The sequence below is a fragment of the Amblyraja radiata genome, chromosome 10 (assembly GCF_010909765.2).
Source record: "Amblyraja radiata isolate CabotCenter1 chromosome 10, sAmbRad1.1.pri, whole genome shotgun sequence".
Taxonomy (NCBI): Eukaryota; Metazoa; Chordata; class Chondrichthyes; order Rajiformes; family Rajidae; genus Amblyraja; species Amblyraja radiata.
Window position 1 is genome coordinate 2,417,548 of NC_045965.1, and position 14,637 is coordinate 2,432,184.

General features: G+C 45.7%; 1 protein-coding gene across 2 annotated transcripts in view; it reads left to right on the top strand.

Annotated features, from left to right (window-relative positions):
* LOC116977450 (adhesion G-protein coupled receptor D2-like) overlaps nucleotides 1-14,637 on the top strand; it is a 316,744-nt gene that overhangs the window by 48,364 nt on the left and 253,743 nt on the right. For both annotated transcript variants that reach the window (XM_033027889.1, XM_033027890.1), the window contains exons 18-20: nucleotides 3,977-4,110; nucleotides 7,748-7,863; nucleotides 9,298-9,418. In XM_033027889.1, coding sequence (XP_032883780.1) covers nucleotides 3,977-4,110; nucleotides 7,748-7,863; nucleotides 9,298-9,418 — 371 coding nt within the window. The remainder of the gene's footprint in view (nucleotides 1-3,976; nucleotides 4,111-7,747; nucleotides 7,864-9,297; nucleotides 9,419-14,637) is intronic.

A 14,637-nucleotide genomic window follows, 5' to 3' on the forward strand; every position in this document is an offset into this window, starting at 1 on the left:
ACCACCTCTGGCAGCTTGATCCTTACACCCACCACCCTTTGTGTGGAAAAAATTACCCCTCAAATTCCTATTAAATCTTTTCCCCTTCACCTTAAACCTGTGTCCTCTGGTCCTCGATTCACCTACTCTGGGCAAAAGATACTATCCCTCTCATGGTTTTATACACTTTCCACCCATTACACTGGATTGTTCAAAATGTGAATTGTGCATTGCAGTTGATATTTTTATTTTTTTTAAATCACCCAGAGAGTTGTGAATCTGCAATAGAAGGTAACGGAGGCCAATTCACTGGATGTATTCAAGAGAGAGTTAGATTTAGCTCTTAGGGCTAACGGAATCAAGGGATGTGGGGAGAAAGTAGGAACGGGGTACTGATTATGGATGATAGGCCATGATCATATTGAATGGCGGTGCTGGGTGGAAGGGCCGAATGGCCTACTCCTGCACCCATTTTCTATGTGTCTGTGTCTATGACTCACTGACACAGGGCTGGGACGGAGACAGACTAGAGTGGGCCTGGCATGGTGAATTAAAATGGCACAAAACAGGAGGGCACTCTCTGGAACGGAATACAGGTACTCCACAAAGCGATTAGTTAATTGCTATTTGTAGAAGGGAACACAGTGTGAACACAAAATCTCATGAGGTGGAAGTGGATCACTGTTTGGCTGCCTGTATGTGTGGGGGGAGGAGAGAAAGAAGGTGGGGACATAGAGTCATAGATTTATACAGTGTGGAAACAGGCCCTTCGGCCCAACTCGCCCACACCGGCCAACAATGTCCCAGCTACCCTAGTCCCATAACCTTCAAACCCATCCTATCCATGTACCTGTCTAACTGTCTCTTCAACGATTGGATAGTCCCAGCCTCAACTACCTCCTCTGGCAGCTTGTTCCATACACCCACCACTGTCTGTGTGAGCAAGGAAGTGTTGCACTTCCTGAGGTTGCTGTTGAAACTGGATGCCGGGTTTAATGGAGATATGGAATCTATACTGATGAAGAACAGGCCAATTTGTACGAATTACATTTTCCAAAGAGAAGACTGTATACTATCTGATTGAGAATGAGTCAAAACTTGAGGATGAGGATGGATGCTTAAATTCTCTCTCCAACTGGGTTGCATTCAATTTAATTGTTCAGTGTTGATGTTGCGAGAGATTTCTAAGAGTTTTCGGAGAAATGTGATCCCCATTGACTGTCACAAAGCTACATGGGGTACGGGGAGGACTGGTTGCCGGACAGGGGTGTCTGGTCCTCCAGAGCAGAAGTTTCAGTTTCAGTTTAGTTTATTGTCACATGTACCAAGGTACAGTGAAAAGCTTTTGTTGCATGCTAATCGGTCAGCAGAAAGACAATACATGATTACAATCAAGCCAGTGTACAGATACATGACAAGGGAATAATATTTAGTGCAAGATAAAGACAGCTAAGTCCGATCAAGGATAGTCCAAGGGTCACCAGTGAGGTAGATAGTAGTTCAGCACTGTTCTCTGTTTGCGGTGGGATGATTCAGTTGCCTGATAACAGGTGGGAAGAAACTGTTTAATGTGAGTGTGAGGAGTAGAGGAGATCTGAGGGGTGAGTTTCCACCCAGAGGATTGTGGTATCCCCAAGGAGCTGCCCCAGAGGAGGTAGGTGGAAGAAGATATAATTGCAACATTGGAAAGACATCCAAGAGGAAAGGCATAGTGTAGGTATGTTGCAAAGCCTACCTGAAGCGTCTTTGAAAATCTGCCGCTTACGGGTGTGCGCGATTTTGGCGCCGTTTAGAGGGGGCGGGTTTAAAACGCGATTTTCTCTAGGCTGTTCAAATCGAAGATGTTCAGCCTAGTTAATTATTAACGAAAAATCGCTGGAAGACCCCGTCGCAAAAGCTATTATTAGGTTTAAAGGCCTTGAATAATAGTTATAGTAGTTTAAAAATCAATCTCTAAACCCGCGACCGCCAGCAACCTCAGGGTCTCATAAAGCAGGCAACTGAAGTTAGGTTGTATATTTTTACATTAAAAAGGGCTTCTAAAGATCCCTTTATACAAAGTTTAATATTGCGAGTAGCTCAATTTGGGCCCATTATATCGCGCAGTATTTTTCTGGGCATTTGGGGCACAAATCTACCGCAATGTGAACGTTCTAAACCAGCGCGTTCCACAGGAACCCACTGGAAAGCTGATTTAAATGGACATTTATTTACAGCAATTGAACACTGAATTCCTTCCATTTGGCCTATAAATTAATGTAAATGAGATTTAAAAATCATGTTTTATTGTGAATTATTTGTGAATATTATTTGGACATTTAGGCTATTTAAAAATGTTAATCATTTATTAAGAAATGGATAGATGTTTAGATCTAGTCATTGAAGTCTGAAATTAGCTACAATTAGGTAACTAACTAATTATATGCTTTAATTTCAGGTCATCCAAGTAAGATTATTTTATATTTGTTTCAGAATGCTTCAATCTATGATAACTGAAAATTTCATTCAGTTCTCTTAATTTTTAAGAAAGTTATGGGCTTTTGACTGTTCACGATCACAACTTTTTTGTTATGTCCATAGAAAATCAATAGGGAACAAGATGCTCATTTCCGAGTATGAAAATGGCCATAACTTTTTAAATACTTGAGATATGAAAGTGAATTAGGTGTCAAATTAAACTTATTTTTATGCTTTATCTGATGGGATAAATTACAGACTTGATTTTTTAAATCTCAAAATTTTGTAACATTGCTACATAGTGGGATATGGGGTAAAAGTAGGCAAAGCAGATCAGCGTAGGTAGGCATGGGCCTAGTGGACCAAAGGAGCCTGTGTTGTGTTGTATGACTATGAGATATTAACAAGTCCAAGTTCCTAAAACTCCTTCAGTAAATGAAATGAACGATACACTATCCTGTCATCGCTGAATATATGAGAAGGAAATTTGGACACGGACTTAGTTTAGTTTATTATTGTCATGTGTAGCGAGGTACTGTGAAAAGCTTTTGTTGCGTGTCAGCAGAAAGATAATACATGATTACAATCGAGCCATATACAGTGCATAGACTTGCATCAAATCCATGGTAAAGGTAACCTGAATGTGTCTGATCTTTTTTGTTGTGCGCTTATACCTAATAAACTGTGGGTAATCATGTTATGTTCATTAACATGTAGGGAAGGTACAGAATTTATAGGTAAAATTACAGAGTATGCTAGGTTCAGGTTTTTGTCACGTGTCCCGAAGTACAGTGAGAAGCTTTTTTTAATACTGTCTAAACAGATCAGATGTACCATACATACATGCAATCAGTTCAAACTCAATATGAAAGGGGAAGATACTGAATATAGTTCTCAGCAATTTAGCATGTGATACAGCACGGAAATGGGCTCTTTGTCCCAAGAATGAGGGGGACCTCATTGAAACGTACAGAATAGCGAAAGGCTTGAATAGAGTGGATGTGTAGAGGATGTTTTCACCAGTGGGAGAATCTAGGACCAGAGATCATAGCCTCAGAATTAAAGGAGATGAGGAGGGATTTCTTTAGTCAGAGGGTGGTGAATCTGTGGAATTCTTTGCCACAGAAGGGTGTGGAGGCAATGTCAGTGGATATATTTAAGGAAGAGATAGATAGATTCTTGTCAGATGTTCTGGGGAGAAGCCAGGACAATGGGGCTAGGAGCGAGAGATACATCAGCCATGATTGCATGGCGGAGTAGACTATGTACCGAATGGCCTAATTCTGCTCCTATCACATGATCTTTTGACCTTCTGAGCTTTCCCACGGCGACTAAGCCTGTCCTAGCTTGTCCAACTTCTTGCATCAGTTCCTTAGACAGAGTTCAATGTTCACAATGGGGTAGAGGTAAATCAAACAGTACCCTAGATTATGGAAGGACTGTTACCATTGTCTCATGACAATCCACTGGTTGACATTAATCTTTAGAACTCGCTGACGCCTGCCATTATTGAAGACGAGGGTTTGCGCTTTGATTGCAGGTATTCCGGTTCTAATAGTGACCATCACACTGGCAGCGGCACACGACAAGTACATCGCCGATCGCTACTGCTGGCTCAACGTCCACAATGGAGTCATCTGGGCCTTTGTTGGGCCTGTCATCTTCATCATCATGGTAAGGCTCATCAAGTGACTTCAAAACCTAGAGAGTACAGTGCACCATGAATAGTTATGTGTTGGGATTTGCAATGCTCCTTTGGTTTGTTTCATCCAACCTTCCTGGTGAGGGGAACAGCACCTCATATTTCACTTGGGCAGCACACAACCCAGCGGCATGAATATTGAGTTCTCTAACTTCGTAACCCTTGCATTCCCTCTCTCTCTGTTTCTCCCCCACCCAATTCGTACTAGCTTTAGAGTCATCTTGTTGAGTCTCATTGTCGGTAACTCATTTTCACCTAGCCCACAGCTAAAAATGGCCTGTTTCCTTTATCATTGGTACTTGTTTTGCATAATTTTCATTCATTTGCTCTACATCTCTCTATATCACCGCTTATATCTCTCGTTTCCCTTTCCCCTGACTCTCAGTCTGAAGAAGGGTCTCGACCCGAAACATCACTAATTCCTTTTCTCCAGAGATGCTGTCTGACCCGCTGAGTTACTCCAGCTTTTTGTGTGTATATTCCTGGTGAAGGTATGACCATGGTGTGTTGTCAGGAACAAACCAAAGAATGCTGGAGGAATTCAGCTGGGCAGGTCACACAGAGGAAGCAAGTGGTGTGAGTTGACATTTTGTGTTGAGACCCTGTATCACAGGTTGCTGCTTGACCTGCAGAGTTCCTCCAGCATTCCTCCTCCCGTTCCTCCGTTAGCCCTAAGAGATAAATCTAACTCTCTCTAGAAAACATCCAGTGAATTGGCCTCCACTGCCTTCTGTGGCAGAGAATTCCACAGATATAAAACTAGAGGGGATAGGGTTAAGGTGAGAGGAGATAGGGAGGATGTGAGGGCCAATCATTCCTGGGGATATGGGAAGAGCTGCAACAGAAGATGGTTGAGAGAGGCACTATAACAATATTTCAAATGCATTTGGACAGGTACATGGATAGGAAAGGTTTAATAATAATAATAATAATAATAATACACATAATAATAAGAATACACTTTATTGTCATTGTAAATACATACAACAAAATTCCAGGCACACTGCCCGAGTGGAGCTCCAACGTAACAGATAAATAATGACGAATACAAAAACGGCAAGAAAACTTTGTCATAATGTGCAATATTTCAATATTGCAATATAGTGTTGTGGCAGTACAAAATATTGGCTGTGGGGGGTGTGTGATCAGTGGTGATGGCTTTGGGGTAGAAACTGTTCGTTAATCTTGTGGTGTGTGATTTGATGGACCTGTAACACTTTCCTGAGGGCAGAAGGATAAACAAGTGATGTGGGGGATGAGATGAGTCCTTTAGTATGCGTGATGCCCTCCGCAGGCAGCGAGAGCTATAGATCCTATAACGGGATGCTGGCCAAACAAGGGCAAATGGGACTATCTTAGATGGGGCTTCTTGCGTGGCATGGATGAGTTGGGCCAAAGGGTCTGATTCCATGCTGTATAACCTTGTCTCCATTTCGCCTTTTAAAAGTTTATTCATTAAAACTCCACAATAAATTTTGCGCTTCATGTCTTAGTTTGAAGAAGTTGCCCTGAAATTATATTTGGGTTTACTGAGAGTCAACGAGTTATTAAGCACAGGAACATTGACTCCACCCCATGTAGATCCAGGTGCCGAACGAACATGTACCTGCCCCTGACCCATATATCTCCAAACCTTTCCTATCCATGTACCCGTGCAAGAAGTTCCGTTTAGTGTCGTTTAGAGATACAATGCGGTAATAATCATCGGCGGTTATTCGAAACAAGTATGACTGTCCTCCTATATGGAGGACGCCTGTTTAACGTGGGGAGACTGGTGCACAGACAGCCACCCCACGGTCCTTGACAGATCTGGGCCAGGACCCAGTGGCACGGAGTCCAAGACGACCGGAGACCCTTTTCTGCTGCAGCCTTCATCCGCCTTCCCAGCCGTTGTGATGCTCCATTCTCAGCCATTGTCCTCCGCCTGTTCCACCATTGAGGTCTTGGTTGGATTGCTCTTTATTAGGGACCTCCCCCTCGACCTTACCGCCATGGGTGGCCCTACTAGGAGCATAGCTCCAGACGGCATCGCTCTCAGGATCTCAGGACCACACAAGCTTCTCCACCACACTAAATCCGCACCGACCAGCGATTCCCACACACTAACACCATCCTACACCTACTAGCGGCAATTTACATTTTATACCAATTGAAGATCTCGGAGAAAACCCATGCGATCCCAGGGAGAATGTACAAAGTCCGTGCAGACAGCACACATAGTCAGGATCAAACCCAGGTCTCTAGTGCTGTAAGGCAGCAGCTCTACCACTGTGCTACCATGCCGCCCAAGTAATTGTACCTGCGTTTCCCACTTCCTCTGGCAGCTCGTTCCACACACCTACCGCCCTCTGGGGTGAAAAGCTGCCCCTCGGGTCACCTTTAAATCTTTTCCCTCTCAGCTTAAACCTATATTTTGGCGTCACGGTGGTGCAGCGGTAGAGTTGCTGCCTTACAGCGAATGCAGCACCGGAGATCCGGGTTTGATCCCGACTACGGGTGCTGTCTGTACGGAGCTTGTACGTTCTCCCCGTGACCGCGTGGGCTTTCTCCGAGATCTTCGGTTTCCTCCCACACTCCAAAGACGTGCAGGTTTGTAGGTTAATTGGCTTGGTAAATGTAAACATCGTCCCTAGTGGGTGTACGATAGTGTTAGTGTGCGGGGATCGCTGGTCGGCCCAGACCAGGTGGACAAAGGGCCTGTTTCCGCGCTGTATCTCTAAACTCTAGACCCTGTAGTATTGGGTTCCCCTACCCTAGGGAAAAAGACTGTATTCATGTTATTTATGGCCCTCATGTTCTCATATACCTCTACAAAGTCATCCTTGGCCTGTGCTCCATGGAAAAGAGTTAAGAGTGTTTTATTGTCATTTGCCCCAGAGAGAATAATGAAATTCTTACTTCCAGCAGCACAACTGAATATGTAAACATAGTACACTGTAAGCAATATAATAAACGAGAGAGGAAAAAAAGTTCAGTGTGTGTGTGTATATGTATATGTATATGTGTGTGCATATATAATATATATGAAGGGTCTTGACCTGAAACATTAGCCATTCCTTCTCTCCAGAGATGCTGCCTGTCCCACTGAGTTACTCCAGCATTCACGCACACATACGTACATACAAAAAAACAAACAATAATAGTGCAATAATAATAATAACGTTAGGGAAACATATAAAAATTTTAAGGGATTGGACAGGCTAGATGCACGAAAAATGTTCCCCATGTTGGGGGAGTCCAGAACCAGGGGTCACAGTTTAAAAATAAGCCATTTAGAACTGAGATAAGGAAAAACCTTTTCAGCCTGAGAGTTGTGAATCTGTGGAATTCTCTGCCACAGAAGGCAGTGGAGGCCAATCCACTGGATGTATTCAAGAGAGAGTTAGATTAAGCTCTTTGGGCTGACAGAATCAAGGGATATGGGGAGAAGGCAGGAACGGGGTACTGATTCTGGTTGATCAGCCATGATCATATTGAATGGCGGTGCTGGCTCAAAGGGCCAAACGGCCTACTCCTGCACCTATTTTCTATGTTTGTATGTGCCGATCGCCATGTTCACCTGTTGCTCCTGGTGTGGCTACTCAGACGATGAATGTTACTTTTGTGCAGGTGAACATATTTGTGCTGACGCGGGTTGTACTGATCACCATGACTACAGCCAAGCGGCGGGCGAGCATGCTTGCTGTCAACAGCAGTCCCATGGAGCAAGCCTACGACCAGATAAGGTCAGCAGTCGTGAGGGCAGCAGGCCTCTAGAGGGCGGTGTTCAATTGCATTGCATCTCCCTTCAGAAACCATCAACATTTCTTGACATATAAAAGTCCCTTTGATGTCTCGTTTTCACAACTTACCCTTCCATATCTTGATGTCTCCCTCTCTCCTGACTCTCAGTCTGACGAAGGGACTCTTGGTCAAAAAAGGCTTTTGGTACATTAGCCTTCATCAATCAGAATATTGGGAGGTCATGTTGCAGATGTAAAGACGTTGGTGAGGCCGCATTTAGAATATGTATTTAGTTCTGGGAACCATGTTATAGGCAAGATACTATTGAGCTGAAATGGGTGCAGGGAAAATTTACAAGGATGTTGCCAGGACTAGAGGGTCTGAGCTACAGTGAGAGGTTGAGTAGGCTGCGACTATTCCTTGGAGCACAGGAGGATGAGGGGCTGTTTTTATAGAGGTGTATAAAATCATGAGAGGAATGGATTGGGTAGATGCACAGAGTCTCTTGCCCAGAGTTGGGGAATCGAGGACCAGAGGACAGGTTTTTGGTGAAGGGGAAAAGATTTAATAGGAATCTGAAGGGTAAGGTTTTCACACAAAGGGTGGTGGGTGTGTGGACCAAGCAGCCAGAGGAGGTAGTTGAGGCTGGGACTACCCCATTATTTAAGAAACTTACATGGATAGGACAGGTTTGGAGGGATATGGGCCAAAGGTGGGCAGGTGGGACTAGTGTATCTGGGACATGTTGGCCAGTGTGGGCAAGTTGGGCCAAAGGGCCCGTTTCCACGCTGTATCACTCTGTGACTGACTATGGCTCTGTGACCCAAAACGTCACCCATTCCTTCTACCCAGAGATGCTGCCTGTCCCGCTGAGTTACTCCAGGTTTTTGTGTCTATTTACAGTTACGTAAAATGCAAAAGTAAAGCAGACAAGCTGGAAGCATAGCGATTAGCACAAAGCAACGTGGAAATAATTAATCAGGAAGAATTCCAGCTTGCTCTTTATTTAGAACCCTTGATAATTTGACAGATTTTTAAGAAAAATATGGATGGTCCAACTTTTCTCTCCATTTCCCATTTTTCTAGTTTACCCTTTCACATAGTCACCTTGGCTACTGTCCGGACTGTAGACACGAGCAGAAACATAGCACACACGATGACAGGAGGCACAATGAACTGCAGATGCTGGTTCACAAAAAGAGACACAAAGTGCAGGAGTAACTCAGCGAGTCAGGCAGCATCTCTGAGGTTACTCCGGCACTGTGGGAACAACCCCGAGAGAGGCTGCCTGGCTCGCTGAGTTACTCCAGCACTTTCTGACTGTATGACTGTAGGTTATTTCTGTCACTCTGACATGGGGTTGACTGGAGCAAGCTCTGTGGTTTGTTTTGATTGTGCGTGACTTGCTTCATTCTGACGCCAGTGTTGTGTTGCAGGGCTGCAGTGAAAGCAGTGCTGGTACTCTTACCCATTCTGGGACTCACGTGGCTCTGTGGAGTACTCGTTCCCCTCTCTGTCGTCATGGCCTATACCTTTGTCATCCTCAACTCCCTGCAGGTGAGTGACCACTGTCCTCCATACCACATCAAGTGTTCTTTGCTTCCCAGGTGTTGTCCCTCTGATCATGTTGTCTTGAATGCATGAAAGCCATTTGTTGCTTTTCTCCTTGTTCGTTAGATTGTTTCTTAAAGAAAGTTTGATCCTTTTATTCCTTACTTTTCTCAATGTCTGTGGGTTTAACGTGGTCTGTCCATTCAGTGGATCGTACTGTGATCTGCAGTCTATACTTGGAAACTTTTTAGAGTCAGTTGTGTTGGGAACGGAATGTTTTGTTTTCAGTAGCATGACTGGCAAAGATTATATTGTCATCTCTTATAAAGAAATTAATACTTCACAAGTTGGCAGTGAAACTTAGGAATATTTTGACATCTGCTTTTCAGCAAATTGTTAACAAACCTTATGATGTTGAAGTATTTTTGTCTCGGGGTGATGTTTTTCATTAGTCCTACAGATTTTTGTTTTCCTGGAAATTTGGCAGAAAGCACGTTTTTAAATTGCCCGCAGTGGAGCAGAGATTCTCACTGGCCTATGTTTATGAGAGTATTCAAGTCTTGTGTTTGGTACTGTACGTTTGAGCATGTGTAACTAAGTTCTTGAGGTCGTCAAATGTTAACAATAGTTTTGCATTTAACTAGAGTATTTTGATTCCATTTGGTTTCTCTACTTTCTCTGAAACGACCTTGCACTGGTTGCTTCCAAATCCAGTTAGTAACAGGCCGAGGGTTTATCCGGTAATGTGTATTCCTTAATCAACAGTCCTTCTCTGGCTGGAAGGAATCATAATAACAGGAGCTGGCCACTCTGCTCCTCCAGCCTGACCCGCCGTTCAATATCACCATGGCTGATCCTCTCAAAGCTCATTCCCTCCATTGTACCAGTTGCCCGCAGTCTCCATTTCTTGAACTGTCAAAAATGTATCTGATTCCTCTTTAATTACTTCCTGGGGTTGAGAATTTCAGAGATTCACCACCCATTGTGATACAAACTGGGCTGCCAACATTGGGTGAGAGTTGAGAGTGAGAAATTGCGAGGGAGCGTAGCGACCGAGGGGGGGAGGGTGTGGGAGGGTGTGTCCCCCCTCTCATAGTAGGCTACGGAGGCAGCACTCACCCGGTCAACTCCTGGCTCCGGACCGGGGCTAAAACTCCATGGGGTGTGGACAGAGCGGTCGACGGACATAGAGCCGCCGGAGGTGAGGGTGGGAGGTGTGTGCCGTGCCTCAGGGAGGAAGGGGGAGGGGTGTTGGTGCTGGTAGTTTGATAGCCCTGCTTTAAACCAATCCCCTCTAGTGCTTGAATCACATATCCTGGTAAAAAGACTATGCATTCACCTGATATTCCCCTCATGGTTTTTACTCGCCTCTAAAACAATTTTTTGCTTTATTTTGAACTTTCAGCACCCGCAGATATTTGAGCGTGAGAAATTTTGTGATCAGCGTGAGAGCATGAGAATTTTGTGAAATGCGTGAGTCTCGCGCTCAATGCGTGAGAGTTGGCAGTCCTGCTAATAATGCAAACATTTTATGCAAGTTCCAATTGTTTGGACAAAAATCACTTATTACTGCTTTATAACAGTTAAATTACTTTAAGACCATTTCAGAAATGATGGCACTCAACAAACAATCAACTAACAAATTAAAGTAAACTAAAAAGAAATAACATGTTCCCTTTCCTGACTCGACCTCATAAGTACTTTAACGCTGTTAACAGAGCAAAGGGATATTAATCTCAAGAATCAAAATGGGGAAAGTGGGGGCAATTTTGCTTAAATGGTAATTCTAAGCCCAGTCAGATCTTCATAGAGTCAGTTATACAACATGTACGTGGCTGGCCCAATTTGTCCATAATGATCAAGTTGGCATTCTGCGTGCCCAGGGACTGGCTGCCGTTCCCAGATCAGCTCGCATCCCAGGGACTGGCTGCAGTTCTCAGGTCGGCTCGCCTGCCCCGACCCTGCGAAAACGAATTGAAAAATAATGTGGTTTTTCGGGTTACGGGCCGGATTCAGCCCGTGTGCCGTAGGTTGCCGAACCCTGTCCTAGATGTTTGGCCTCAGTGTGGTCCTCCCCATGTTTTACAACCGATTCACCTGGTTAGTTTTATCTCCGGCTGCTTCATGTTGTCGGCGGCTGCACATCCAACCAAGAGAAGAGAAGAGATGCGACATCACTCACAGCCGCCAACTAACGCGCTTCCCCAGACTGCACAGATCGTTGTGATATGGCGCAAAAAGACAAACTGTGCAGGGACTGAAGACAGCGTGAGAATTCTGTCATCAGTGTGAGAATCGGCTGAAATGCGTGACTCTCACTCTCAAAGCGTGAGAGTTGGCGGCCCTGTCTAAGGCCAGGATGTGACAACAGACGCACAGGTAGACACGCACACACAGGGAGACACACACACACACACACACACACACACACACACACACACACACACACACACACACACACACACACACACACACACACACACACACAGGGAGACAGACACACACACACACACACACAGGGAGACAGACGGGCACGCACACACACACACACACACACACACACACACACACACACACACACACACACACACACACACACGGGGAGACCCACACACACACACACACAGGGAGACACAGACACACACACACAGGGAGACACACACACACGGGGAGACACACACACACACACAGGGAGACACACAGAGACACACACACACACACACACAGGGAGACTCACACAGGGAGGCACACACACACACACAAGGAGACACACACAGGGAAACAGACACACACACACGCCTTTCCTTCCCCCCCTCCATCCTCCCCCTCCCTCCCTCTTTCCTCCCCCCCTCTCTTTCCTCACCCTCCCTCTTTTTCCTCACGCTTCCTCTTTCTCCCCATTCTCCTTCCCTTCCTTCAATCCCTTACTACATTCCCTCCCCATGTCTCTCTTTGCCTCCATCCCTCCCTTTTTTTCTTTCTCTCTCTCTCTTTCCCCCCTCCCTCTCTCTCCCCGGCGGGCACGGTGTAGCGTGGATTGGCGGCGCTGGCGCTGCCGTGTGATTTGGAGGGAGGGAGGGAGGGAGCGAGGTTGCCGTGGCAGCCGGAAGCGCAGCGCTCGCAGACGGCGCACAAAAGCGCTGACACCCGCTGCCCGGGACCGACGCGCTTCCCCAATCCATGCAGATCGCTGTCATGCAGCGCAAAGAGACAAACTGTGCAGCAAAGATCCTACAGCTCCGCTATACAGCTCCGCTATAGGATCTTTGCTGTGCAGGGACTGAAGACAGCCTGTCAGCGTGACATTTCTGTCTTCAGCTTGAGGGCGTGAGAATTGGCTGAAATGCGTGAGTGTCACGCTCAAAGCGTGAGAGTAGGCAGCCCTGTACAAAGTTCCTGAGCATCTCAATTTTCAATGACTGCCCCCTAAGTTTGTGACTGTATCCCCTTGAGCGATTACTAGCTTACATATTTTGATATCTACCCTGAAATGCCAGCTAACATCTTTGATGAGATAAGCCCTCGTTCTTTTAAACTCAAAAAAAGAAGATCAAATTTCTTTAGCTGCTGGTGATAAGGCAAACCTGTCGACCCAGAAGTTAAACTGAAGATAGACACAAAAAGCTGGAGTAATTCAGTGGGCTAGGCAGCATCTCTAGAGAGAATGCGTAGGTGATGTTTCGGGTCGAAACCCTTCTTCAGCCAAAGCATGGACTTTCTCCGGACGTTTGCAACATCCTCTCTCACTTCTTTCCCCTCTGTGATTCCTCCTGCTCTATGACTATGTTTTAACCCGGATCCGCTACCACAGCCAAGTGTGTTTTCTCTGTGACAGAGGTTGCTTCTCAGACTGGAGGCCTGTGACTAGTGGTGGGCCTCAGGGTTCGGTGCTGGGCCCGTTACTGTTTGTCATCTACATCAATGATTTGGATGAGAACATGCAGGGCAAGATTAGCAAGTTTGCTGATGATACAAAAGTGGGTGGTTTTGCAGATAGTGAAGATGGTTGTGAACGATTGCAGCAGGATCTGGATCGATTGGCCAGGTGGGCGGAGGAATGGTTGATGGAATTTAATACAGAGAAATGTGAGGTCTTGCACAGTAAATGGTAGGCCTCTGGGTATTGTTGTAGAGCAGAGGGATCTAGGAGCATGGGTTCCTTGAAGATCGAGTCACAGGTCGATAAGGTGGTCAAAAAGGTTTTTGGCACTTTGCCCTTCATCAGTCAGAGTATTGAATATAGAAGTTGGGAGGTCATGTTGCAGTTGTATAAGACGTTGGTGAGACCGCATTTAGAATATAGTGTTCAGTTCTGGGCACCATGTTATAAGAAAGATATTGTCAAGCTTGAAAGGGTTCAGAAAAGATTTACGAGGATGTTGCCAGGACTAGAGGGTGTGAGCTATAGGGAAAGGTTGAGTAGGCTGGGTCTCTATTCCATGGAGTGCAGGAGGATAAGGGGTGATCTTATAGTGGTGCACAAAACCATGAGAGGAATAGATCGGGTAGATGCACAGTCTCTTGCCCAGAGTAGGGGAAACAAAGACCAGAGGACATAGGTTGCAGGTGAAAAGGGAGAGATTTATTCGGAATCTGAGGGGTATCTTTTTCACACAAAGGGTGGGTTTATGGAACAAGCTGCCAGAGGAGGTAGTTGAGGCTTTCACAACGTTTAAGAAATAGTTAGACAGGTACATGGATAGGACAGGTTTGGAGGGATATGGATCAAGTGCAGGCAGATGGGACTAGTGTAGCAGGGACATTGTTGGCCAGTGTGGGCAAGTTGGGCCGAGGGGCCTGTCATAGAGTGATCCACACTGTATCACTCTATGACTCTAGGTGTCCCCTCATCCTTCTAAACTCCAGCGAGTACAGGCCCAGAGCCGTCAAATACTGTGGAAGTTGGTGAGGGTTGTTGGGGACATGCTGAACTTCCTACGCCTTCCATGGAAGTAGAATATTTAAATTGCAGTGTCAGGGACTGGGCACCCACTGTCCCACGTGATCAGCACCCACTGTCTCTGTGTGTGTGTGTGACTGGGCACCCACTGTCTGTGTGTGTGTGTGACTGGGCACCCACTGTCTCTGTGTGACTGGGCACCCACTGTCTGTGTGTGACTGGGCATCCACTGTCTCTGTGTGTGTGTGTGACTGGGCACCCACTGTCTCTGTGTGACTGGGCACCCACTGTCTGTGTGTGTGTGTGACTGGGCACCCACTGTCTC